The sequence below is a fragment of the Telmatherina bonti genome, assembly GCF_933228915.1.
Source record: "Telmatherina bonti genome assembly, chromosome: 24".
Classification (NCBI taxonomy): domain Eukaryota; kingdom Metazoa; phylum Chordata; class Actinopteri; order Atheriniformes; family Telmatherinidae; genus Telmatherina; species Telmatherina bonti.
Window position 1 is genome coordinate 23,346,046 of NC_136633.1, and position 24,849 is coordinate 23,370,894.

Genomic DNA, 24,849 nt, shown 5'->3' on the forward strand with positions numbered 1-24,849 from the left:
ATGTGTGACTACAAGCCAAGTCTGTGTAAGTGTGGCGGCTAGCTTTACAGCTCGATCAAACGCCAGGATGGACAGCAGAGGCTGAAGCTCCACGGCTCTAAAGGTAAAATGGCAGCCGGTAATCAGGTGTAAGGCAGGGGGAGAGGATGTAGAGAGGAGAAATAAGGAGAGAAGGCAGGAGGAGGGGTGAGGCTAAGGATAGAAAGAAAAGCCTGCTTAAGAATCTGTGTATGGCCAAGAGGAGGAGGGGGTTGCTGTTGGCGAGGCAAGCTGCTAATGAGACAGGTAATGTTCACCAGAGAACATTATGGGGTAATCATAACCTACGCTGAGCAGAAAAAGTATTCATGGGAAAGGATCTGATCATTTGCATTTTTTTGCCTTAAACATATATTACTAAATAAATGTACTCCCCTATCTCAAAAGTGAAGCCAATGCTCAAGCGCTTTAAAGTTGTATTCTGCCTGATAGCCAGCAGAGGGTGCCTTAGAGTCAGTCAACTGGAAAATTAAAGGATTCAATGGTTTCGAGTGAACTGAAAACCACGTGGTGTCGCCAGTGGGTGGTGATATTTGCTGCATTGTTAGTGGTTGTAATCCCGTAGAGGGAATGTAGAAGCAAATTTCTGATGCTGGGAATTCTGGAGTTGAAGAAATAAATTTTTGGGGCTTTTTATAATGCTTAAACAACAGGTTATGTTTGCCCGGCTAACTTATATTAAATTATATTCTCATTTTATCATAATACAGATTAGGTACCATATCGTTTTAATAAAGCCTGTTTTCTTGAGCATATTTAATGCATTTAAGGTAATAAAACATTTTCACGAGACTGGATTGGATTAGAACAATGTACCATAGTTGCCGTGGAGACAGCCAGTAGTCATGTGATCAGCAACGAGGAGTAAAATAGCCAACTTTGTGTCAGAATCGCCAACAGAATGATTGTGCTATGTAGTGTAGTACATAGTGTGATCCTGTGTAGTAAATGAGGGGTTTGGGACTGATGTGGACATTCAGACACAGCCAATGTCTTCCTCTCCCCTCGTCTTCCTCTCCCCTCATCTTCCTCTCCCCTCATCTTCCTCACAGACACACACACATCTCTCGTCAGTAGAGGATTGTAAGCACAGACAATCCGTCGGACTGCAGGGGGCCTCTTGTCTGGAAATCACAGCAAACACAACCTGATCCGCCTGAACTGTGTGACAGAAGCAATCAACAAGAGCTAGCTGATCTTCAGATGACTTTTTAAAGTTCTTTTTTTTACTACTTTTGGATAGTTACTTTAGTTCTTTGACCATAAACATGTTGGTGTTATGTGATGTTGTTGGATGATAATGGGTAGATGGTTGTTTTGTAATGTAGCTGCAGCATGTCTGTGTGTAAATCATGTAAAAACAAGCCAACAGATCACATGAATAACTGAATGCTGAAGGTTATTGTATTAGAAAACGCTTTGCTTTCACTTTGTTTACAAACTAAAATTTCCCTTTTTATTTATTTAGAGACAAGGATACTAAAGTGTTGCATTTTTTCCAGATGAATCAGCTCGGTCCTGCTGAACAGTTTTTAGCTGCTCAGCAGTCCATAATTGCTGTTTGGCTTTTCTTCATGCTCCACACATGTTCAGCAGAGACAGATCTAAACTGCAGTCAGTCAGTGTTTGAAGCCACACTATTTTATATATATATATATATGTATGTATGTATTCATGCACCCTCATCACATATGTATTTCCACTTATGACAGCTTGGATGGTTTTTTCGTCTTCGCTTGTATTTTTTCTCCGAAAAAAGAAATGAAAAGAAAGGTATAATGGAGCATATACCAGAGGTTCAGTCTTTCAAATGGTGGATAGATTTTGTTTTTCATTTATATAAATAATCTCATGCACTGTAACTTTTAAAAGAACCAAGTTCTTTGCAGTTTGCCTTTAAAGTTTAGAACACCCAGAAAGTAAGAATATTTGGCTTTTTGTAAAATGTCTAAATGAACATAAAATGCACCATATAACCGTTTCAAATTAACAATTTGAATGCAAATTTAGAACTTTACTATGCTGAAGTATTTATTTCATGATTTGAATTTATTACTGCACAATTCTCCTTAACAGCCCTTAATTCATAATAAAATATCAGCATAGTGTGAACTTATACGGTCTGGAAATTCCACCTATAAGTTGAATTTCCCTAAATTTCTGTGAGTAGTATTTAATGTTTGATATTATTTTTTTATTCAACAAATTGATGGCTTTTTGAAAGACTGAGCCATAACCCATTTTCCCTTGGAAACACTAAACACATGATAGATTGTCTTTTTATACCCAATTGTGGCACCCTTACCTTTTTGGATGTTGATTGGTTGTGGCTCAAACCACGAATCCATAAAAACTTTCTCTCTCTTTATTTCAGTTTTTATTTTTCAGATTTATATATGCAAGATTGTTAAGAGCTTCGGTTTCAAAACATGTATTGCAATAATTACAAAATAAATTAATTACACAGACACAGACAAATCCCCACTTGGAATGACCTATGAGTGATGCCACTGTTATACCTAACCCTGACACCCGTACCTTTTAGAGTCTACTGGTTACATGGAAAATACACATGTATGTATTTTCAGAATCCAAGTTTAGTTGGACAGTAAAGCAACTGAAAATCAGTCCTTATTTAACCCTTTCATGCATGAATTAATGAAAAAGACAATGCAACATTTTTTAAATTCAGTATTTTACCTGTACAGATATGTGCAACGGTACTTTTTTTTTGTTTATTAGTAATATTTTATTTTATTTATGATTTATTTGAATGTCTTCTAAAAAATATTTTTAAAATATTATATAATCATATCTACATTAAGGAAATCTATAAAATATAGATGTATAAATTTTTTCCCTATTTAGTGCATGGACAAACTTGTGTATTATGTTCAATTATATCATATATTTATTTATTCTCCAGTGAGTGGAAACATATTGGATGACTCACATCCACTGAAGTGGTTTATTTACCATCCTCATTTATGAATATGCAAGGAAAAAGCTTATAAATAGGTGCCCACTATAAGGCCACTATGCATGAAAGGGTTCAATGAATAAACAAATTATAGATTTAGTTTAACACTGGAATTTACACAATTTCAAAAGATTTCTGTAAAAGAAGATTGTAGACTCTGATTTTGTGGTTTTTAGAAGTTGATTTTCTTTCAGTGTGATCTGAAAAACAACAAATTAAAGGAAAATTGCCTAAGATATGTCCTAAAATCTTTAATTCAATTAAATCTAATTTAGCTTTTATTAACAAAATGTATTTCCTGAATATGTGTTGAGTTTAGTTGCAGAAAAAAAGATTTAAAAAAAAAATATAGAAAGTGTTGCATTTCTGAAAACACAAAGTTAATTCCATTCACCATCTCTAAATGGCCTTTTGGTGTTATTCTGCCAAACAAATTATTGCATAATTCCAAATTATGTAACTCTTTTTCATCAGTCTGTATCTGCTTCACAGCTTTAATGAGAGGCAGAAGAAGAAGAGGTGGGCTTTGGAGACTTCGGGGTAGACTGGAAGTCAGAGATGCTGACAGGAGCCGGGCAGCTCCTCTCTGGGTACACCAAGCTGCTAACAGGTATTCCCAGTGGATAAATCAAGGAATTCATCACTTGTGCATTTTGTCTGCTGATGTTGCGCATGAGCGTTCAGGCAGAGACACTTCATCATGCAGGAATAAATCAGTGTCTTGGAGACACTGAATGTATTATTCCTGAAGCTGAAGAGGTTTGAAATTGCTGATGCATAATCAGGCCAGTCAGTACAAGAAGAGAAGAAGAAAAGAGATTATATGATATATATGACCTAGATTTGCAGGTCCACTCACTCCTCTTTATACCTGCTGAATCTCTAGTGTCACTTATCCTATAAGCAGGTGTGACTCACCTCCTCTCCACAACTGGATCACATAAGGAAAGACTCTCTAAATGGAAATAAACTCCTCTTTACATCCCTCTAAAACAGCTGATGCACAACTAATTATTTTAAATGCTTTAAAGGAGGTTGAGGTTACTTACAAAGCAACAGGTGAAGCAAAAAGGAGGAAAAGAAAAGATTAATCTTACCAGCATGAAGGCCCAATCATGATGAGCGGAAGGACAGAGGATCAATAATTGATAATAAATCCAAATAAAAAAGAAAAAACAATATTAGTTTTACATATTAAACGTGTCTGAATCCACGAGGGGTGACAAGTCGAGCCGAGGCGTAGACAGCTCCGACAACTGGAGAGCCGATGTGCACCCAGGCTGTCCCGCACCGTCGCGAGACGTGCGGTAAAGCGCGCAGCAAGTAACCGGAAGCACAGTCGTCAAGACTTTCAGTATAATGTTCGCCATAGCAACCACATTGACTACACCAGGGGTGCCCAAACTTTTTACCTCCAAGGGCCAAACTGAAAATGATCCAGTGAACCAAACGCTACAGCTTTAAGGATGAAACACAAGTTATTTTAATGATTGTTAAATAGCAAATACAGTGTATTTTTTTCCTTTCTGGGCAAATAAAATGTTACATAAAAATCAATATACTAATATAACAACAACAACAACAACAACAACAACAACAACAATAATAATAATAGCCATATAATAATAGCCATAGTTAGAGGGGCAAGAAACAATAATTACAGCCACTAAACTGCAACCAAGTGCAACGTGTCAACAACCAGAAACAGTGCACGTGGAACAAGACAAGTTGTTGTTACTTAGTGGAAAACATGAAGCTGATCTTTGGACATTACCAGTCTCCATGTGGTTTGCACCTGGCTGATTGACAAGGTCATTGAGGTGTGAGTCAGTCAGGGTCCCTCTTAGTCTAGTCTTATTGGGGTTCATGACACTGAAAGTATCTTTTCATCAAGCTCTGTCGGGCATTAATATATACAATGACTTAAGGGCCAAAAGCAAAGTGCTTGCAGGTCGATTTTGGCCTGAACTACACCGAATACACGGGCTACTTTATTGGGAACATCTTGCAAATGCCGAGTTTGACCCAGTTTTTACTTCAGAAGTAAGGCCGCTGGATGCCATGTGGGTGCCATGTGGGTGCCACAAGTTCTCCTTCTACAATTGTCTGCACACATTTCTGAAAAATGACTGTGCAAAACTAAAGTAGTTTCATTTTCAGTGGAAAACTGTTTTTAATCACAGTAAAAGAAAACAAACTGACAAAAAATAAAGTAAGTTCCTCAGAAAAGTTGCTTTATATTGACAGAATATCATTGTGCTGCATCCATGATGAAAATCTCCAGTTTCACCACATCCCAAAGGTGCTCAAGGGTGAAATGAGGGGGGTTTACACAAAAGTGGAATGATTCAGAACTAGGTGTGGAATGATTGAGTAGAATGATCAAAGGTTTTCTATTTTGAAAGTGGAAGAGTAATGAAAGATAAACATTGTTTGGGTTATTTAGCATCCCGGCTGGGAAAGCAATTACAAAGAAATTTCAAAAACCAGAAGCCTCGAATATAGAAAAATGCTATTTTATATTAAATTTTTGAGGTGGAAAGAATTACCTTTATGTTAAAATGTCCCTCCTTTATTTACAAATGGTTGCTTAATGTGACTGTAAAATCTTCTTCCGTTTTTTTCAAACCATATTTACTTTGGCAAACAAGCCCCTAAACTGTTTATATGGCTATAAATATTTAGTTTCAAATCATTAAAAAGAGAATTAACCTGTTGGAACTTGTGAGACAGATTTAGTTGTATATGTCAGGAAAATTACGTACATTTTTCATTCATTCATTCATTTTCTAAACCGCTTAATCCAATTCAAGGTCGTGGGTTATCTGGAGCCTATCCCAGCTGGCTTTGGGTGAAAGGCAGGGTACACCCTGGACAGCTCGCCAGACCATCGCAGGACTGTCAGGAAAGTTATGCTAAAAACAAGCAAACAAACAAACAAAAAACCCAAAACAACAACAACAACAACAAAAACTAATAGGAAAAGTAAAAGAAAGCACTGGAAAAGTAATTTTTTCCAAGAAATCAACAGTTTGTTTGTTTTAGAGGTGAGTCATAGTTTACGTAAAATAAATGTTAACAAGCAGAAATTGTAAACACACCAGGGTGTCTTAAAACTAAAACATAAATATGAAAAAAAAAATGGAGAAATGCATAAGAAATTTTGTTCATTAAGGAAACAAAAACTCTGTGCATTCATTCAATTTAAGTTTCAAATTCCTAACAGGTTCAACCTTTCCCTTTATTTTTTAATTCACCTTAAATTTTATCAATCACATACTTATTTGTAAATATGAGAAACAAAATACCGATTCTTGGTTTTTATCCATTGATTTAAAGTTTAATCTAACCGGAAATCACAAAGATTGACGTAATTATGGCGACCTTGACCCAATATTAATCCCTCTCGCTCCCTCTCCAGCTTTGCAAAGCGGGAGGAGGAGGAGGAATGAAAAGGTAAAGGAATAAGAAGAGGTAAGGATAGAAGAGGAGTGGGATTCTTTCTAAAGAGGATTAGCGGCCTGAACCATCTGCACAATAAGCTTTGTGAACATCTATGCGACTCCAAAACACTTACTGATAAGTGTCAAACCAGTCGCCATTAAACCTCGAACACAGCTAGAGTTACTAAACTAAATACATTAAACTAACAAGCACAGAACTATTAAATGACATTTTTATGAAAGGAAAGTTTTCAATGTTTCAGATATTCAATTGAAATTTTTACACTTTTAATTTGCTAACGCGTCTTACGTATTTACGTCATAGCGACGTTGACGCTGTTGTCTGTCTCCAATGGCAACCGAGTTGGTTTTGTTTATGTAGGATGAATTCCCTCACAGAGACGGAGATAACACACATAGTAAAGCTCCAGGTTAGTGGGCGTTGAGCTGATACCAGCGACTTTAATTTGATCTAAGCTGTTGGGATCAGTTTAATCATTTTATTTTAATTTAGGATTTTATTGTGATTGTTGCTGCCTTGTACTACTTTTTCTAAGGCTTTCTTTGCAACATCTGTAAGTGCTTTTAATATTTATATAAAGCACTTTAAATACACAGATAAACTTGCCCTGATGCAGAACTGATAGTGTCTTCAAATGCTTCCTGAAACTCATTGTAAATGATAAAAGTAAAGTAGCCCAAAAAGTAGGAAGTTTTTAATGATCTCATCAAATCTATGAGGCTTATTATAAAGCCTTAAAATTCTTCTTCTTATTGTTATGTAAATATGTTATTTCACCCTTTGCTTCTGAAAATTCTTTTTCTTTTAAAAAAATGTGCAATACAAATACATTTTATATGATTAAAAGCTCCTTATATTTGCTTAGTTTTATGTTGACAATTAAGCAACATTTGAATAAGTTTATGTAAATAATTGTCTTTTTAAACATATATTTAGTTAAGTATGAATTAATTCCTTGTTCACTGTTAATTTCATGAAATGACTTCCAAATAATTTGTTTGCTTTGGAAATTGAAATGCAATGATAAAAAATAAATACATAACTCAAGTAGAAGACTAGAATAAATTTTTATTGTATATACACAATAGGAACAAGTATAAATTTCAATGACGGCAAATTCACACAAAATCTATAAATGTATATTTACATGTTAGGTATATTATTTGGTTTCAGGTGAGGGTGTCAAGATTGGGTATGAAAGCAACTTTCACCAAGTATTTATGAAAAGCTTTTATATGAGACTTGTATATATATGATGGAAAAGAAAAAATTAATTTTGCACCTTCACATCATAGTGAATAGCATACTTACTTTCAACCTTCATATTGACTGGCCACAGTAAAAACCTTCCTGTGCCACTCGTACAGTCCAAGATTTGAAGTTTTTATTACATTTTTGTGAATCTTCTGCTTTGTTTATGTTTTCAGAGAGATGCAGGTGTTCAGAGGCTCAGTCGTCACTTCCTGTGGTCTGAATTCTGCGATGAGAGGCGGCGCTTACATCAAGAGTTCGTGTATGACGTCGCTCTGTTTGCAGAAAACCGCGGCTTCTCCTGGAGCGACGTGATCCGGTCTGCTGAGCTCGCCAAAGGCGTCTTCCCACAGCTGGATGGTCAGAATGAACAGCAGTGTACCGTGAAGGTCATGTTATGACCTTTTGCTACAACATATGTTCACATCTCACATGAATGCGAAGATTCTGTCTTCTATCCATCAGATCTCAGTGTGGACAAGTTGTTGACTCTACTGAGAGATGTCCTCTGTGAGCATTTACCAAACCTGACTCCAGTCCACCAACATGAATTCACCCAGTTCCTCGCAGGTATCTGCGTCACGAGGAAGCAGCTTTTCCAGGCGGTGGTGCGAGGAGCGGCTGACACGTTCGTAGCTCAGCTACACCTGGAGGTGCAGTTACCACCAACACCTTGCCCTTTGACACAGGTCAGGAAACGCCTTTAAGCATTTCTATGATGAAATTTCGGCAACGATAAGAGCTGGTTACTATGGTTACACAGCCACATCTGAGCCTCTTGTAAATAGCTGGTAGAAGTTGTTGCATGAGCACATATTATCGTTCAGCTGCAGAATTTCAGCTCATGACTTCCATGTAAGAAAGAAAGTAAATTATAGAGCTTGAACTAAAATGGAAAACTGGGTTGTTTGGTAGGGATTTAAAGGATGTTGTTTTTAAATTTGCTCAGCAGAACACAGCATCCAGAACATCAGTCTGCTTGCTTAAATGCTGGACAAGACAAAAAAATAAAAAATAAAAAAAATAAAAAAAGGATGTTGTTTTTAAAAATTCTCATATATGAGAATTTATATATATATATATATATATATATATATATATATATATATATATATATATATATATATATATATATATATATATATATACATATATATATATATATATATTATTACCGGTACTATTATTATATATTTATAGATATGAGAAAATTCTTTTATACATAAAAGAAGTGAATTTGGCAAAAACAGGTGACAGAAACACAGCCTTCTTTGGAGGCTTGTATCTCAGGCGTGCTGCACGATAGAAACATCATTCAAACTCTAAATGGCTGACAGGATGTTTGACTTTCACGATCAAAATTCATATTTTCCTATCATTAAGGGATTCTGCATATTAGCCGTTTAATCACCACATTCTAACTCAATGCTAAGTTAGAATGTGGTGATGTTAATACAAATTAAAACCCAATGTGACAGTCACTGTCAGACCACAATGCATCTCCACAAGCAGATGGGACAATCTGCCTGTTTTCAGCAGTGCTGCTTTAAAGTTAATATTCATTTAAAACAAGAAAAACTTATATTAGGAACAGAGAAAGGCTCATTTCTGATCCTTTATATACTTAAATGAGGACGTCCGTTCCAGAAGTTGTCAAATGTTGCCGCCTACATGCGTGTCTTCTATGTTGTCATGGTGAAGTCAGTTTATCCACTAGGTGCTGAGTTCAGAGTTCACTTCCACATTTTTGTGCTTTTTATTTGGTTATTTCCGTTTTCTTCTTCCCCTTCCTCTTCTTGTCTGCTTTTATTCCTTTAGTTAGTTGTATGTCAGCTACACAACTCAACACTGCTCTGTTTTGTGGACAAAATTACATACGTACACAGGAGATGGATGAAACTGTCCATCTGCATATTATCTATCTATCTATCTATCTATCTATGTATGTGTATACATAGTCATCTTCATCCCCTTTCATTAAAGAAAAAGCTGAATTTAAAACAGTCACTCAAATAACTGGAGACTGAAGAAAGGAACAATGATTAAAAATGTGCTAAATTATAATTTAGTATAAGGCCTTGATCTTTCATTTAATGCGTTGAACAAAAAACAAAACAAACAAACAAATCGGTCCTGGACGAGTTAGACGACTCTTCTGATGATCAGACAAAATACCTGTCAACAGGTGCAGAAGTCTGACTGGGAGGAACAGGAAACACCTGATTGGCCCAGAAAAGTCAAAGGAAGGCTGAGCGATGTCTTGTAGTCATCATCATGTCAGATTCGGATGTAAACATTGTGGTGTGTGTAGTTTAGAGATGCTATCTGAACTGTCCAGGTAGGCTGCAGCTAATCGGTGTGCTGTCGCTGCAGGGTATTGATCTACAGGAGTGGGAGACTCGAACTCAGCTTGAAATGAGACTCAACTCCGCCCTGCAGCAGAAGGAAGAAGAGCTGAAACATTTACGAGATGGACCACGTATCACTCTGGGGGACGTCAGTGTCCCAGAGGACGGGCACCAGGACACACAGGTAGACCACTAAAGCATTCAGATTAACTGAAAACAAATTAATTGCCTCTAAATAAATAAAATGTACTGTATCTTCTGCCCATAGGGCACTTTGGAGCTGATCCACGCTGCAGTTCAGGCCTCAGAAAGCCAGATTGTGGCAAGTCTGACCCAAGAAGCCTCCCTGCTCGCTGAGATCCTTCAGCTCAAACTGCAGCAGGAGGCTTTGGCCACCGGGGGGCGCCACAGCACAGCTCCCACCAACACAGGCGACATCAGCCGAGTCAGAGGCAGCAGCAGGAGCAAAATTACACCAATTAAAACTAAAACAGGACAGAAGGAGTCTAAAAATCCTGTGTGAGGACACATTTGGTTTGGTTTTATTTACCTGTTTCTTTTCTGGGCTAAAAAAAGCAACTAAACAACGTTCATGTGACTTGTGGTTGTGTCGTCTCTCGTTTTACTTCTTATCATTGAATGTTATTTTTTGCTTCCTCCTCTTTCATTTCTACTATTTTATTGTCACATTTAGCCTTTTTGTATCTTTACACGTTGTTTTAGGGTTCATATTGATCATTTGCATGTCTTTGTTATTGTTTTGTGTCACACTTTAGTAAAAAAAAAAAAAAAAAAAAAAAAAGACAAAGAAGTCAAAATAATTTGCATTTTAGGATTTATTTGACCTAAAATCATCCATTCACCAGTAAAAGCTGAAAAAAAGCACCATAAATAGAAAAAATTCAGTGAATTTGTTCTGCACAGAGAAATAAATATCTTTTAAATACAAGTGACATTTTAAAACACCAGTGCAAAGTCAAGCAGCCTTCCTATTTAAAGCCTTGATGGTTTTTATCTCCTGAAAGCTGACAGGATAGCTGCTATTTCCCAGTTTCAGTAACTACCAGAGGTAAAGTCTTGAATAACTGCAGACTATTAGTGGCCAGCTGGCTCCGAGGACAAAACGAGTGCCTCATAAGGCACATATGTACAGCACAGCAGGGCGATGGCATCATTGAAGACACAACTTGACAAACGTACATACAGAAAGAGCTCAGATCGTCAAACGAAGCTGCTGTAATACGACCTGGGTTAGTCTCACAACATTGGAGACATTAGGGAAGAAAGAGATAATAGGAAGTGAGGCTGGATGAGGAGAAGAGGACGGAAATAAAACCATTTGAGATGGAGAGGAGTTTGGAATGTCTTCTCGTCTGTAATACCGAGGTCTGTAACATAACACTATAAAAGACTAGCTCTACGTTTTCTGATATTTTGCCTGAAAGTATCCAAACAAAAGTTCTCCAGACTTCCTGAAGTCGCTCATTTCAAGTCCAGTTTTCATACCTGACCGCTGGTTGTTAAGCTACGTCTCCTAACTAGCAAAAAGCCAAGGAGACATGACTTTGTTCCGGCCGATGTCGCTGTGGCTGTGACTTCCACAGAGATACCCTGCTGTGAGAAGGTATCTGCACCCTTCCTGATTTGCAAATGGAACGGAGCAAAGAAGAGCTTTAGAAAGTCCTTAAAGAGCCTGGAGAACTCTTCCTGAACCACTTACAGGAACATTTCCATTCATATTTGCCGTCTGACAGACGACATAAGATTCTGTGATATTGATTAAGACATAACAAAGGCTGAAAATGTAGATTTGTGTGAAGGTGCTATACAAAACGCCGCTCAGCAGGTCTCAGCCGCCTCTGATGAGCGTCAGCATGGTCTGGACCAGCTCTGGAAGGTTGTACTCGTGCTTCCAGCCCCAGTCCCGCCTCGCCGAGCTGTCCTCAAGCGCCTTTGGCCAACCATCCGCTGCAAATGCAAACGGTTGATGTTTAAAGTATGAAACCGAGGGATGAGAAAGCAACTCGGAAAGCTTACCGATAGCCTGCCGCACGGGATCAACGTTGTAGGTGACCTTTAGGTCAGGCAGAACTTTCTGGATCTCCTGGGTGAGCTTCTGTGGCGTGAAAGCCATGGCGTTGATGTTGTACGTACGGCCAGGGAGCGAGTCTGCGGGAACTTCCAGGAACTCCAACGTAGCCCTAACGCAGTCGTCTACACAGAGGGGGAATCGGGTGAGAACGGACACATTTGTTAAACTAAAAAAAGCGGGATTTTACGATAAAATACAGTCGTACCGATGTACATCATAGGAAGCTGAGTGTCGCCGCGCAGGTAGCACTCAAAATGACCCGTCTTTAATGCGGCGTGGAAGATCTGGACGGCGTAGTCTGGGAAGTTATTGGGAAAAGTAGTTCAATCACATTTGTGTTTGGTGTCTTTCAGGATCTCCATCCAGGACTGGCCCCACCTGTAGTTCCTCCTCCAGGCTGGGAGTCGGCGGAGATGATGCCTGGATACCTGAGGCAGCGGAAATCCAGCCCATACCTGTGGTGGTAGTACTGAGACGAGAGAGGAGACGATTCAGAAAAACAGAAAACAAAAAGACGTGTGTGTTTTTTTATACGTGCCTCACCTCACCCATCAGCTCTGCGTGGACTTTAGACACTCCGTAGATGGTTTGTGGTCTCTGCACACACAGCTCGGGGGTCGGGTCTCTGGGAGAAGATGGCCCGAAGGCCCCGATGGTGCTGGGGACAAACACACGGAGACCATGTTCGGTTGCTACGTCTAATATGTTGTGGAAACCTACGAACAGAGAGAAGCTGTGGGTAAGTTTGTCACGGCGATGAACTCTACGCGCTGCTGCGGGCTACTGACGCGATGTGGACCTGTGATGTTGACCTCTTTGGCCAACGCGACGTTATTTTCCCCCACGGCAGACAGGATGGCGGAGTAATGAATCAGCCAGCTGATGTTGTTGTTGACCACGATCTCCCTGAGGTTCTTAAAGTCCAGGATGTCTGAAAAGATGAATGGACCTGTGGAAGAAATGATACATGATGTGCTTTTGTATTTCAGGACTGCAACGAGGTTCCTGGAGTTTCAGCATGCCAGGAGCGAGGAACAAGTTTATTCTCTCTCTGAGGACTGTAAAGGTGTTTAAAATGTTTTGTCTTCTGCTAACATGTCTTAAAGAAGCACAGCTGAGGTTTGACTCATTTTCTCAGCAAGGCTCCCTAAGGATGGCTAATTCACCATCCATCTTGCATCCTGTCTCTTCTCTGAGCTCTCCAACATGTAAAAAGTCACTGATGCTGATCCTTGTCTTGACTCTTGTTCTGCGACTTACTTTTTTTCTTAAGACTCTTAAAAATCTGACTTAAAAGTTCCTAAAGTAGCTTTTTGGAGTGATTTTGAACTTTAAACAGATTTTGTGCAGAGTCTTATAAAGTCTGAAACTCAGAACTTTACATTTAAGACCTTAAAAAGTCCTAAAACTGCCCAAACTGTCATCCAGAGTCTTAAATTTAATTTAGACTTAATTGTTTTTAACTTCTATTAATTCCAGAGACGGATTGGCTGCATAAGTATTTCAGTATTTCTCCTTTTTTCTGCAGGTCTACCTGAATAAGTGCAGTTGTACATGTTGATCAGTCTTTCCTGTCCTCTCCACCCCAACCAGTCGAGGCAGATGGCTGCCCTCCCTGAGCCGGGTTCTGCCGGAGGTTTTCTTCCTGTTAAAGGGGAGTTTTTTCCTTCCCACTGTCGCCCCGTGCAGCTCAGGATGGGGGATTGGATCGAAGTCATGACTCGATGCAATCAGTTGGTTTCTATTATTGGCTCGAAATGATGTGTCTGTAAAGTGCCCTGTGACAACATTGTTGTGAAGTGGCGCTATACAAATAAAGTTGAATAAAATACACAGTAAAACGCGGTAATCAGAAGGTGTTGTCTGTCTTTCTGAAGGGCTCAGATGGTGATTAAACCACAAACATGCCATGTGAATGAATCTGGACCTCGTAGGGAATCGTTTACAACAAGGTATAACTGTAAGGATCATACTTCTGTTGAATGAGCAACACAGCAAAATGAACGGGTAGTGTCCTCAGAAATGTTCCCTAACCCCCCCTGTAATCTCATGTTTAGATGTCAGAATGAGACTCTGGAGCCAGTGGCGATCCTGTATCTCCATTTAGGAGATACCTAACTCCATCCTTCAGGATGAAAACACTCTGGATGACTTTCCACACAGTGTGATGCTCGTTTCACAGAAAGAAAGACAATCCTTACAAGTTCTGTCCTGGTGTAAAGGTGACTAATCAGGCTTTTCAACAATGAATAAAACAACACTAACCAGTCGTGCTAAAGGGCCGACATAATCAAACTAACACTCTTTTCCTCCGTTTTTGAGCTAAGTTTTAGTGATGGTCCCTTGCAGGCCCCTCCAAGCCTTGAGAAGTTCATGCCAACCCTCGGTAAAGGTGAAGTTTAGCTTCCATTTGATAAAGTAAATCAACTACAGATAATGCCAGTTCTTGATGTAATGCTGTCTAAAGCTTGTTACATCCTCCACAAGAAGCAAGAACTGAGTTCTTGTTCTCGAGGCTGCAAGAACAAGAAAAAACGTCTTGTTTGTCAGGTCCATACATCCTCCAGGAGAAGCACATCTGCAGTGGGGAGGAGTCACTGAGGGGGGTGAAGTCTGCTTTTATGTGCAATGAACCCGGTTGTTACCTCCACCAAGGATTTATGTTTTTCCCGGCGTCTTTATGCTCAAGATAACTCAAAAGGTTACAGACAGATTTTCATAAAAATTTCAAGAGTTGTTGGAAAACTAATTAAATTCTGGTGGTGATCCGGATCACCGTTTGGATCCAGGAATGTTTTAAAAGGATTCTTTAACATCGTGTTTGGTGGAGGTTTCTGCTCTCCGAGTGCTTTTCTAGTTTCATATTTAACGAGCATCTTCGTCCGCGGCAGGGCAGGTCCAAGTGTTTCAAAGCCACAGGTAAACATTCGGGGTGAGAAAATCAAATCAAAAAACCGAAAATCAGAATTTTTTTGCTTCACAATTTTAAAATAGATTTTTTGTTAAAAAAAAACAAAAAACAAACATTTTTGTTTAAACAAATAAATATTATTCATTATTAAATTTTTGTAATTTTTACTGTTTTCATTGATCTTTTTACTTGTCATCTTGGGCATTATAACAGCAGAATGATGGTCTGGCTACTGTGCTGATTTTTCCTAACTGAAATCAAGAAAAATGACGAGCAAAAAAATAAGTTTTACACATTTATTTTGTTTTTAATCGACAAAAATCAGCAATATCGAAGAATTGTGAGAATTGCAATTTAAATCGAATCGCTTTCGAATCAAATCAGGACAAAAGCGGATTGTCACAGCCCTAGTAAACATGCTCTTACTTTCTTACCACCTCGATCAGCTGTTTTATGAAAACAATCCGTTTCACCAGCAACAGCAAAAACGCAGAAGCAGCAACTCCGCTTCATGGTTTCTCTGTTAACCACGCCCACCTCAAATGTCCGACCAATCACACGATACTTCTCGGAGCCCCGCAAGAAAAATGTTCTGCCACTCCGATGTGTCGAGAACTGTCTTCAAATGCGTCCGCAAGAACAAAATGACGTCATTTTGTTCTCAGAGCCTCGAGAACAAGAAAAAAGTTTTTGCATCTCGTGGAGAATGTAACAAGCTCGAGGCAACAGTTAAACTTCCTCCAGATATATTCAATATTTCGCAGTACATTTTTCTAAATTTTGCCCATTTGAAACAAAAAAAAAAGAAAGAAAAACATCCGTTGACATGGAAACGTGCAAGTTAAAACGCACCGTTATTGTATACTTGGTTGGAGGGTTTTCGGATGTCAGACAGGATCACGTTGTTTTTTCCAAACCGCCTCCTGAAGGGAAACATCAGCTCCATCACTTCCAAGCATCATTTAATATGCATGAGGACCAAAACAGTGGAATAAATCCTTAAAAGAAACACTTGTGTCATCAGGTATTCATAATCCTGTGACATATCTGTACACTTCATACTTCTAACACTGTGTTGATGGAGAAGACTTGCCTTAGCAACTTTGCCAGTTCAAGCCCCAGCTGTCCGAGTCCGCCTACGTCAAAAACAAAAGAAAAGTTTGGTTAAAATACAAATTAAGTCTTAAATTAGACCTGAAAAAATAAAATATACACTGACAATACAACAAGAACTACCAGTGATGAGGACTTTGGGTTGGTCACCATCACCACGCAATGAAGGACAAGTTTCTCCCACACCAGAGAAACGGTGTGCAGACGAGCTGACGCCACGTCCTGCAGGGATCAACCTCTCAACGCTGCGACACCACCGGCTCCCAGCATGCACTGCTGTCCCTCTCATTAACTGCACCAGCAGCATTTTAAACCCTCCTGCACACAAAAGCACAAGTAAGCAGCATCAAAACCGGTTTACACCTGCTAGACTGGAGTAAATTACTATAAATAAGCTCACTTATGAAGCAAAATACATCGAGGATAATAAATATCTATGCTGTCACAATCAATCAACATCTCTGTATTCAATCATTTATATTCCACTCTTGTATGTGGGTTAAATGAGCCCAATTAGTTCCTGTAAAAGCAGAGTAATTGCTGTTTATTTTCATGTCTATTGAATCTAGCTCCACACTCATCTCAGATTAGCCTCTTAAAGCGTCTTGCTAGCTTGGTCTAAATATAGATCTTTATTACAGACCACCTTTAAGCTTATAGGGGCAGTAAGATTAACGTGGCCAAATCCTTGACCTGTTAACTACTAAATACTGCAGTCATGCAACATGTAAATTACAGTAAACCTGCATCTTCAAAAGTGTATTACCATGTTTTCCTATTAAATCCTTTCAAAAATAGGAAAAATGACATACTTAATGACTCAGGTGGAGTATAAATGATCTTTTTATGAATAAAAATGGAACTTGTTTCTACTGCTGTAGATTTAGTTCATGTATAGTTAATGTAGCAGCATATAAACAGTTAATAACAGTGTGTTTTAAGCGGTGTGTGTGTGTGTGTGTGTGTGTGTGTGTGTGTGTGTGTGTGTGTGTTTATCAGTCCTCTAAGTTAGATAATGGCAACGCCTGGAAAACGTTTCAACCGGCTGATATAAAAGCTTTATCATGTTTTATATGCGCACGAGCTAAAAGAAAAGCAAACGGGCTGAACAAAGGCTGGAAATGTGGTCTAATAAACTGTAATAAACACATTATATCTTACGTTCAACGTGGGCTGGAAGCTTGAAATTCCTCCACGGTTTGACGTTATGTATAAAGTTAAAGTTGTCGCGTGGGGGGAAATTTACAGTCTCATGATTGGCTTACAGCTCGGTAGGCTGGACAACTGAGACTCCGCCCACCCACTTCCGGTCAAGAATATCAAAATAAGATAAGAAAAGAACAAGAACTAGAAATCATATGTATCTATACCCTTTTCATTCAAGAAAAGGCTGAATTTATAACACACACTCAAATAACTGGAGGCTTAAAAAAGGAACAATAACTTCAAATTTGCAAAAATATAATTTCGTAATATAAGACACTTTATTTTGACTTAATTGAGTTGAAGAAAGAAAAAACAAACAAACAAACAAATTGGTTCTGGACAAATTAGAGCACTTTTATGTTGAACAGTGGGACAAAATACCTGTCAACAGGTGCAGAAGTCTGACTGAGAGGAACAGAAAACACCTGACTGTAGTTGAAACATTGGATTGTTCAACAAAATATTAGTTTATGAGTGAATGAGTGAGTAATTATGAACCAAAATTAGAAAATAATGTCATGATTTTCATAAATTTTTTTTTTTTATTATTACTTAAGTCAATTTCAGCTTATTTTACAGGCAGCTGTTTTTTTTCTTTCTTTAATGAAACGGTATGAATAAATATGAGCAAAACTGTAACTAGAATGTCATAGGAAAATGGGCAACAGCCACTAAGATGACTAAAGAAATTAGCCATATAAAAAATATAGAAGAACATCTTTAGAAAGGAAAAAGAATTTAAACAGTGAAAATGTTAAGTGAAAGAGTCTTTTTACAGGATGAAAACTACCAGAATGCGATACGGCTGTCTTCCCATTCTCCTTTCGGTGTCTTCAGTAGGAACTGCGGGAAACAGCGCCCCTCTGGCTTCTAACTCACAATGAACGTTATCCAGTGTGAGTGGCGGAAGATGGTATTGCACTCCTTCGGTTTAGATGAATTAAAAGCAGGTGCGTCACTTTCGCTGCAAACTTTGATTGACACGTTTCTGAAGAGAAGAGAGTCGTGAATGTAAGTGTAGACTTGTGTCCTGGCGTTTCTACACGGGAAAAATAGTTACATAAAAGAAAAACTGACTAAATTTGGCGTAAAAAAAAAAGATAAACTTCGACATACTAAGGTAAGTCTGAGGCACCTGCTGTGAATTACATGCTAGCTGTTTATCTTTTTCTTTTAAATCTCTTTTACAGTTTTTGTTGAGGCTGCACACTGTATTTAATTAATTTTACTTTTGCTCCAATGTTTTTCTTTCTTTTTTTTTTTTTTTTTTTAATCTTAACTTTTCTGGCTTTGTTGTTCTGACATATTGGGTTAAATTAGCTGAACAAGACCCACAATTCCACGACATACTGCCATGCTTCTGCACTATATAAATATCATACAAGCCAGGGCATGGTTGTTAAATTCATAAATAGCCCATAAGAATAAATTATGTGTCACGTTGTTGTGAACATTTACCAGAACACTGACAGGAGTGATTAAGCCGAGATGTGTTCATGCACACCCAATAAAAATAAGTGGAACAAATTTCTTCCTGTAATTAAGATGAAACCTCATGTCAGTTATCAGCTCCTCTGTTAATTATGCACAAATGATTTATTCTCTGTAGCAGGCTAGGAGATTAATCTGTGTCTTGCATCACTAATGTGAGCAGTGGACAACTGACACACAGACGCAAACATGCATCTGTGCTTGAGCTGCAATGAACAGAATATTTCATTCTTGATGGATACAACCCCCCCCAAGGTGACTTTGTGATGTGGTTTGTTCATAACCTATGTTCAGGCTACTTCCTGATTAAGTACATATTTGTTGAGCTGGAGATTTAAACTTTTTTAACCTTGAGATTTAAGATTTTTCTCTTAAAAAGACGATAAAGATGCAACACAGGAAGCCGTTTGAACCCCATTTTAGTTCTTGAGTATTGATAATAAAGCATAAACTGGCTGCAGGTGTATTGTGGCAGTGATTTTCCAACTTAATGGGTAATTAGCAGACTTGTGCAGTCGGGGGCTGCTAATTACGTCTGATGTGAGTCAGGTGTGTTGCAGCAGGGAAACTCTGGAGTTGGCTGCCTCTTTTTTTCCGTATTTTGTCTGAGCAGCTTAGACCAGGGATCCTCAATCCAGGTCCTCAAGATCGGTGTCTTGCAGGTTTTCCAAGTGTCTCTGCTGCTACGGACTTGATTTATTCATTCATTCATTTTCTGAACCGCTTAATCCAATTCAGGGTTGTGGGGAAGCTGGAGCCTATCCCAGATGGCTTTGGGTGAGAGGCAGGGTACACCCTGGACAGCTCACCAGTCCATCGCAGGGCCACACAGAGACAAACAACCATTCATGCTCACACTCACTCCTAGGGGCAATTTAGAGTAACCAATTAACCTAACATGCATGTCTTTGGACAGTAGGAGGAACCCGGAGTACCCGGAGAGAACCCACGCATACACGGGGAGAACATGCAAACTCTACACAGAAAGGCCACTGACCAAACCCCTCCCCAGCCAAGGATTTAACCAGTGACCTTCTTGCTGTGAGGCCACAGTGCTAACCACTGTGCCACTGTGCAGCCCCAGACTTGATTCCAATCAATCAATCAATCAATCAATCAAACTTTAATTATGAAGTGCTTTTCCAACATAAAATATGTGACTCAAAGTGCTTTACAGTTTAAAATCAGACATAAAGGAAACAAACACATGATATGAAAAGATACCTCCAACCCCCCTTTTTAGATGCATCTAAATGAGAGAGGTAAATAATCAATGTATATTTAGCAGAGGTATGCAGAGCTTGTCTGAGTCAGGTGTATTCCAGTATGGACACATGGAAAGTCTGCAGGACACTTGCCTTGATCAGAATTGAGGATTCCTGGCTTTGATTGTTTAACATGAATCGTTTTTAGGTGAGTTTTCATGTAATTTATTGGAGTTGTCTTCTCAGGCTTCTTGGTTGACTCTTCAAAGCTGTTTCATTCTACACATCATGCTGAGATTTGCCAAGTTTCAGGTAACAACTCTTAAAGAATCACGTCATTACAACTATTATAAAACATGAAGGGTCTACGGTTCTTAGCTTACTAGGGGCCTTTTTATGGTTTTCAGAGTGAAATATATGTTTAAGTGGCTGAACAAACACGGCTAGAGTGAAAATGAACAAATGATCCAAGGTTTAATGAACACAACATAGCAATTCCTCTTTATTTTATAGAAGAAATAAAAAAAAAAAGAAAAACAAAAAAAACCGAAAAAAAAACAGGTTAAATATGTTCCAGGCAGTTCGTTTTAATAGCTTCTTTGTTCAAAGAATGTTTAATGGAGCAAATATGTTGACTCAGTTCACTTTAAAACACATTGAATAAAGGTTTTCTACCAGCAAATTTACTTTTCATGAATATAGAATTTTGCCATAATAAGATTGATCATAAATCTTTTAGGATGATCAAACATTTTGTCATTCTGTAAGAGCCAAAATAACACATTCCTCCAGTATGCTGCATTGAGATGTATAGCCGACACACAACCAGCATCGTAATAAACAGAAACTGCCAATTAAAAAATGCCAAAAGAAAACAGAGAAGTTAAGAACAAAAAAAACTTGGGCTGCGTCCCCTCATTTACTGCACAGGGCTACACTATTATATGCACTTTTTGTTGGCAATTCAATCAGGAAGCTGGCTATTTTCTCCTAGTGGCCGATCACGTGACTGTCACCATAGCAACCACCACGTGTCATTCCAAATCAAGCGACAACCTCCGGCGGTTAAAAGTGAAGCCTATGCAGAAGTGCATAAAAACTGCAGTTCCTGCTTCATCCACTAGGGGCTGCAAAACAGAGCGAATCCACATAGACTCCCATGTTAAAAAGGCCAACTTCACAGCAGAAATAAACATGTTTACAGCCTGGTTCAAAAATTCATTTTCACTTTAATAGGTCAGGTTTACTTTCATGACAACTGTGGAGGGAGTGAATTTTTTTTCTAACTCGCCCCTTTAAATGTAATTTAATCTCGAAGTTCTGCATATTTAGGGGCGTGTCCTTTTGATTGACAGGTACCCAATCTCCAGCTTCATGTAAGAAGAACGTAGAACAACCGCGGTTTTTAGCCGGTTAACAACGTGACTTAGCTTTAGCCCGTTTACCTCCGTTAGTTGGTTAGCTCCTGTTATCTCCGGGTTAGCTCTTAGCTACAGAAAGCTCGAAGTTCGCTCGATGTCAATCATCCACCATGACGCTCACAGCCCCCCTCTCAGCTCCACCTCTTTGCCCTTATTTGTATTTTCCGGGCGAGACGACACGCATGCCCCTGCCAAGATGGCGATGGTAAGAACCACCCTCCGAGCTTCAGTTCAGCTCTTCAGAAAGCTATGGGTGACATCACGGAGGCGCCACCCATCTCTTTATACACTAGTCCAGGGCTACTCAATTAGGTGTTCAGGTGGGCCAGATTTTAAAATAAAAAAAAAATGATCAGAGCCAGTACATAAAATAAGGTAAAATAAATCAGTCAAAATGAATTTAAAAAAAAAAAAAAAAAAAAAAAAGATACATTTTGAAAAGTAAGTAGTTTATTAATTTTTCAATTTTAAATTTAGTCCCATATGACAAGGGCAAATACACAAAATAGAATAATGAAAATTGCAGTCAGAGCCTGTTTTTTTCCTAAAAAAGTTCACATCAAACTAAACTTCTCAATGTGGTTCCGCCTTACATTATAATCTTTAAACACCGCCACAAACTCATTGCATATTAAACTCATCGGTTTGGCGCTCGAATGTGACGGCAAAATAAACAAATACTTATCGGTCCAGACGGGGTTTAATCTGCGGTTTTCGTTGTCACTTTTGCGTTTTGGGACAGAGAGCGACATGCTTGCTAGCTCTACTCTTACAACTTTAAAACACAACAACACGCGCAGGGGTTAATGTAACCTAGTGTTGCATTCATGGTTTTTTTTTTTTGCATTGAAGAGGCCTGTACTAGTCGATGCTCCAAATACAATCCAAATTTGTGTGAAAAAATTCATATTTTCTTTTTTTTTTTTTTTTTTTTTTTTGTATGTTTTAAGAAATGGATATAAAATAATCTGTAGTTTTTTCCTTAATCTTCTTTGATATTCGTATCACTTGCACTGCTTCCTGCAGTGCATTGTGGTCTGATCTATCTAGTGACTATCAGTTCACTACTCTTCAAGATGCATTGTGGGTAATTTAGAGTGCACTGCGTTTTCCTCTCTAGACATTCAAACAGATCTAGAAAATGGCGGGACCCCTGCAGGGCATTATGTAGGGCATGGTGTGGACATTTCAACACGTCCCAGGTAGTTTCATTTTTCTACTTCTGGTGTTTTCAGATGGTTGTAAACAGCTTTATAGCGGCGCATCACCACCACCACCAACCGATGTCAAAACGCAGAACTGGGCTCAGCACTGCCCCCTATTGGATTTACTTAGTAACTAATAAGGGTGAGAAAATCAAATCGAATATCAGGATTTTTTTGCTTCACAATTTTAAAATAGATTTGTTTAAACAAAACAAATCTATCATTTTTTAAAAATAAACATAAATACAATATAAAATGTCTTTTTTAATCTTTTTACTTACTTTGTTTTCTTCCTAATTGAAATCAAGAAAAATGACAAGCAAAAGTTTATTATTTTGCTATTAGTCCACAAAAATCAGCAATATCGAAGAATCATGACAATCGCAAATTAAATTGAATTGGCACACAAAAAAATCGGAATTGGATTGAATTGGGGCAAAAGCATATCATCACTGCCTTAGTAACTATGAAGAATGCGGGCAGCGACATGTGTACGTTGCCTACGTAAAAGGGAATAACTGCGTTTCACTAATTCCTGTCTGTAAAAATGGCACACTGACACCCACCCTCACTGGAAACCATTTCTGATGTTTTTAGACAACAGTAGACGGTCCAGATGCTTCTTAGTTCTCATCTTTTATTTCTTTCTTTAGGAAATCACTTTCTGTTCACCTACTGTTGTACATCATTCTAATGAAGCATTTAAAGACTTGCTGTAGACTATGATGAGAGATGCTAAACTGTCAGCTGAGGGTTCTTTAGGAATAAAACTAACGTCTTATTTCAAACTATGTTGCTGCTAAAAGAAACTAGAAAGGCTCCTAGATGTCTTTGTATAGTTCTGTTGACACAAGACGAGTTAATTGATTTTGGTGCTTTTTAAATACTTGATCAGATCATTTAAACATTTTGTCATGAACAATATTTATACCTTCACATTTTCCTTTTCTTACCAAGAAGGGAAGGTAAAAGTATAAATATGTCACTACATTACTTTTACCATAGACTATAACACAAGTCTTCTACTTATAGGTGGAGTTAGAGTTAAGTATTAGAGGGGTTCTGAAAATGAGTTAAAAAGCAGCAAATGTTTCTCAGACCAGCCTCAATATATTACAGGTTTAAAAAATGAACTAAAAGTGATAAATACAGTAATATTATATTTAGATGTTTAATCTTGTGGAACATTTAAAACAAAAGCAGAGTTTCTATTGGATTAAGGGTTGTTTGTTCAACCGCCACTAGAGGGCGGTAGATGCCTGCAAATGTCGCATTGAGTCGCTTCTTTTCGTCTTACAGCCTCCGGTTCTGCAAATCCAAAACAAGGATTTTTGACTTTCAGCCCTATTTTTTTTTTTTTTTTTTTAAAATATAATTTTCATTTCAATAAAAAATAATACATAAGAGCATTTTTCCCATAATTTTTTAGACTTTAATTCAGATAACAAAGCAGACATGGTCGATTTTTCCAGGGATTTGTTGCATTTCCAGGTTTTAAATGTCAGGATATTCTTCATCCTCCCAAACCAAAGCTCAGTTCTGACAAAGTGTACATAACATCCTTAAATAGTGTCTTTTGTTGGGATGAATGGGGAGGGATTTATGCATGTGGAGTGTTACTTCAGCCCGTCTACCTCCACACCCTGCACGTCTGCATATGAACCAATTTTTCATGTGGATTCATTTCCAGCCCCACAGAACACACCACAATAGATGATTCATGTCTTATTGTTCATTTGCTTAAATAGCCTCTGTTGTTTTTTTCCTCCTTTTTGCCACATTGGAGCCCTGCCAGATATCTGAATACGTTCCCATATTCCGGGCCTGTTTTGCACATTGTTGTTTTGTTTAATAGCTGGAAACAAAGAAGCTTTTTTTTCTTCTTTTGGCAGCGAGAAATTTGGTTTCCCACATTAAAAAGAAGATATTCTTTGTTTTAAGTAAAATACAGAGTGGAAACGATTATGTGCAGATGGATTTAAACAAGACAGGAAAGGAGGAAAAAAAAGTACTGCAGGCCATCACATTGTGCATTATCATCACGAGTGCCGTTAAAACGAAGCGATTTCTGCTTAAAATATTTGCACACGCAACTTTTTGGCTCCGTGAAATTGTTTTAGTT

The 24,849-nt window shown here is 38.3% G+C and overlaps 2 protein-coding genes across 2 annotated transcripts; one reads left to right on the forward strand and one right to left on the reverse strand.

Moving 5' to 3' along the window:
* Positions 1–6,845: 6,845 nt before the first annotated feature.
* On the forward strand, positions 6,846–10,606 carry cUnh8orf74 (chromosome Un C8orf74 homolog; the record flags this gene model as incomplete). The annotated part of the gene is made up of 5 exons (XM_079264140.1): positions 6,846–6,893; positions 7,912–8,095; positions 8,201–8,424; positions 10,109–10,267; positions 10,352–10,606. The coding sequence occupies 5 exons, from the start codon at positions 6,846–6,848 to the stop codon at positions 10,604–10,606; spliced, it is 870 nt and encodes a 289-aa protein (XP_079120266.1).
* Positions 10,607–11,050: 444 nt separating this feature from the next.
* On the reverse strand, positions 11,051–17,384 carry LOC306774050 (L-threonine 3-dehydrogenase, mitochondrial-like). The gene is made up of 10 exons (XM_079264031.1): positions 17,361–17,384; positions 16,323–16,517; positions 16,180–16,222; positions 15,939–16,009; positions 12,975–13,124; positions 12,719–12,891; positions 12,554–12,644; positions 12,381–12,473; positions 12,121–12,297; positions 11,051–12,051 (listed from the first exon to the last, which is right to left on the reverse strand). The coding sequence occupies exons 2-10, from the start codon at positions 16,504–16,506 to the stop codon at positions 11,933–11,935; spliced, it is 1,101 nt and encodes a 366-aa protein (XP_079120157.1). The 5' UTR covers positions 16,507–16,517; positions 17,361–17,384; the 3' UTR covers positions 11,051–11,932.
* Positions 17,385–24,849: the final 7,465 nt, after the last annotated feature.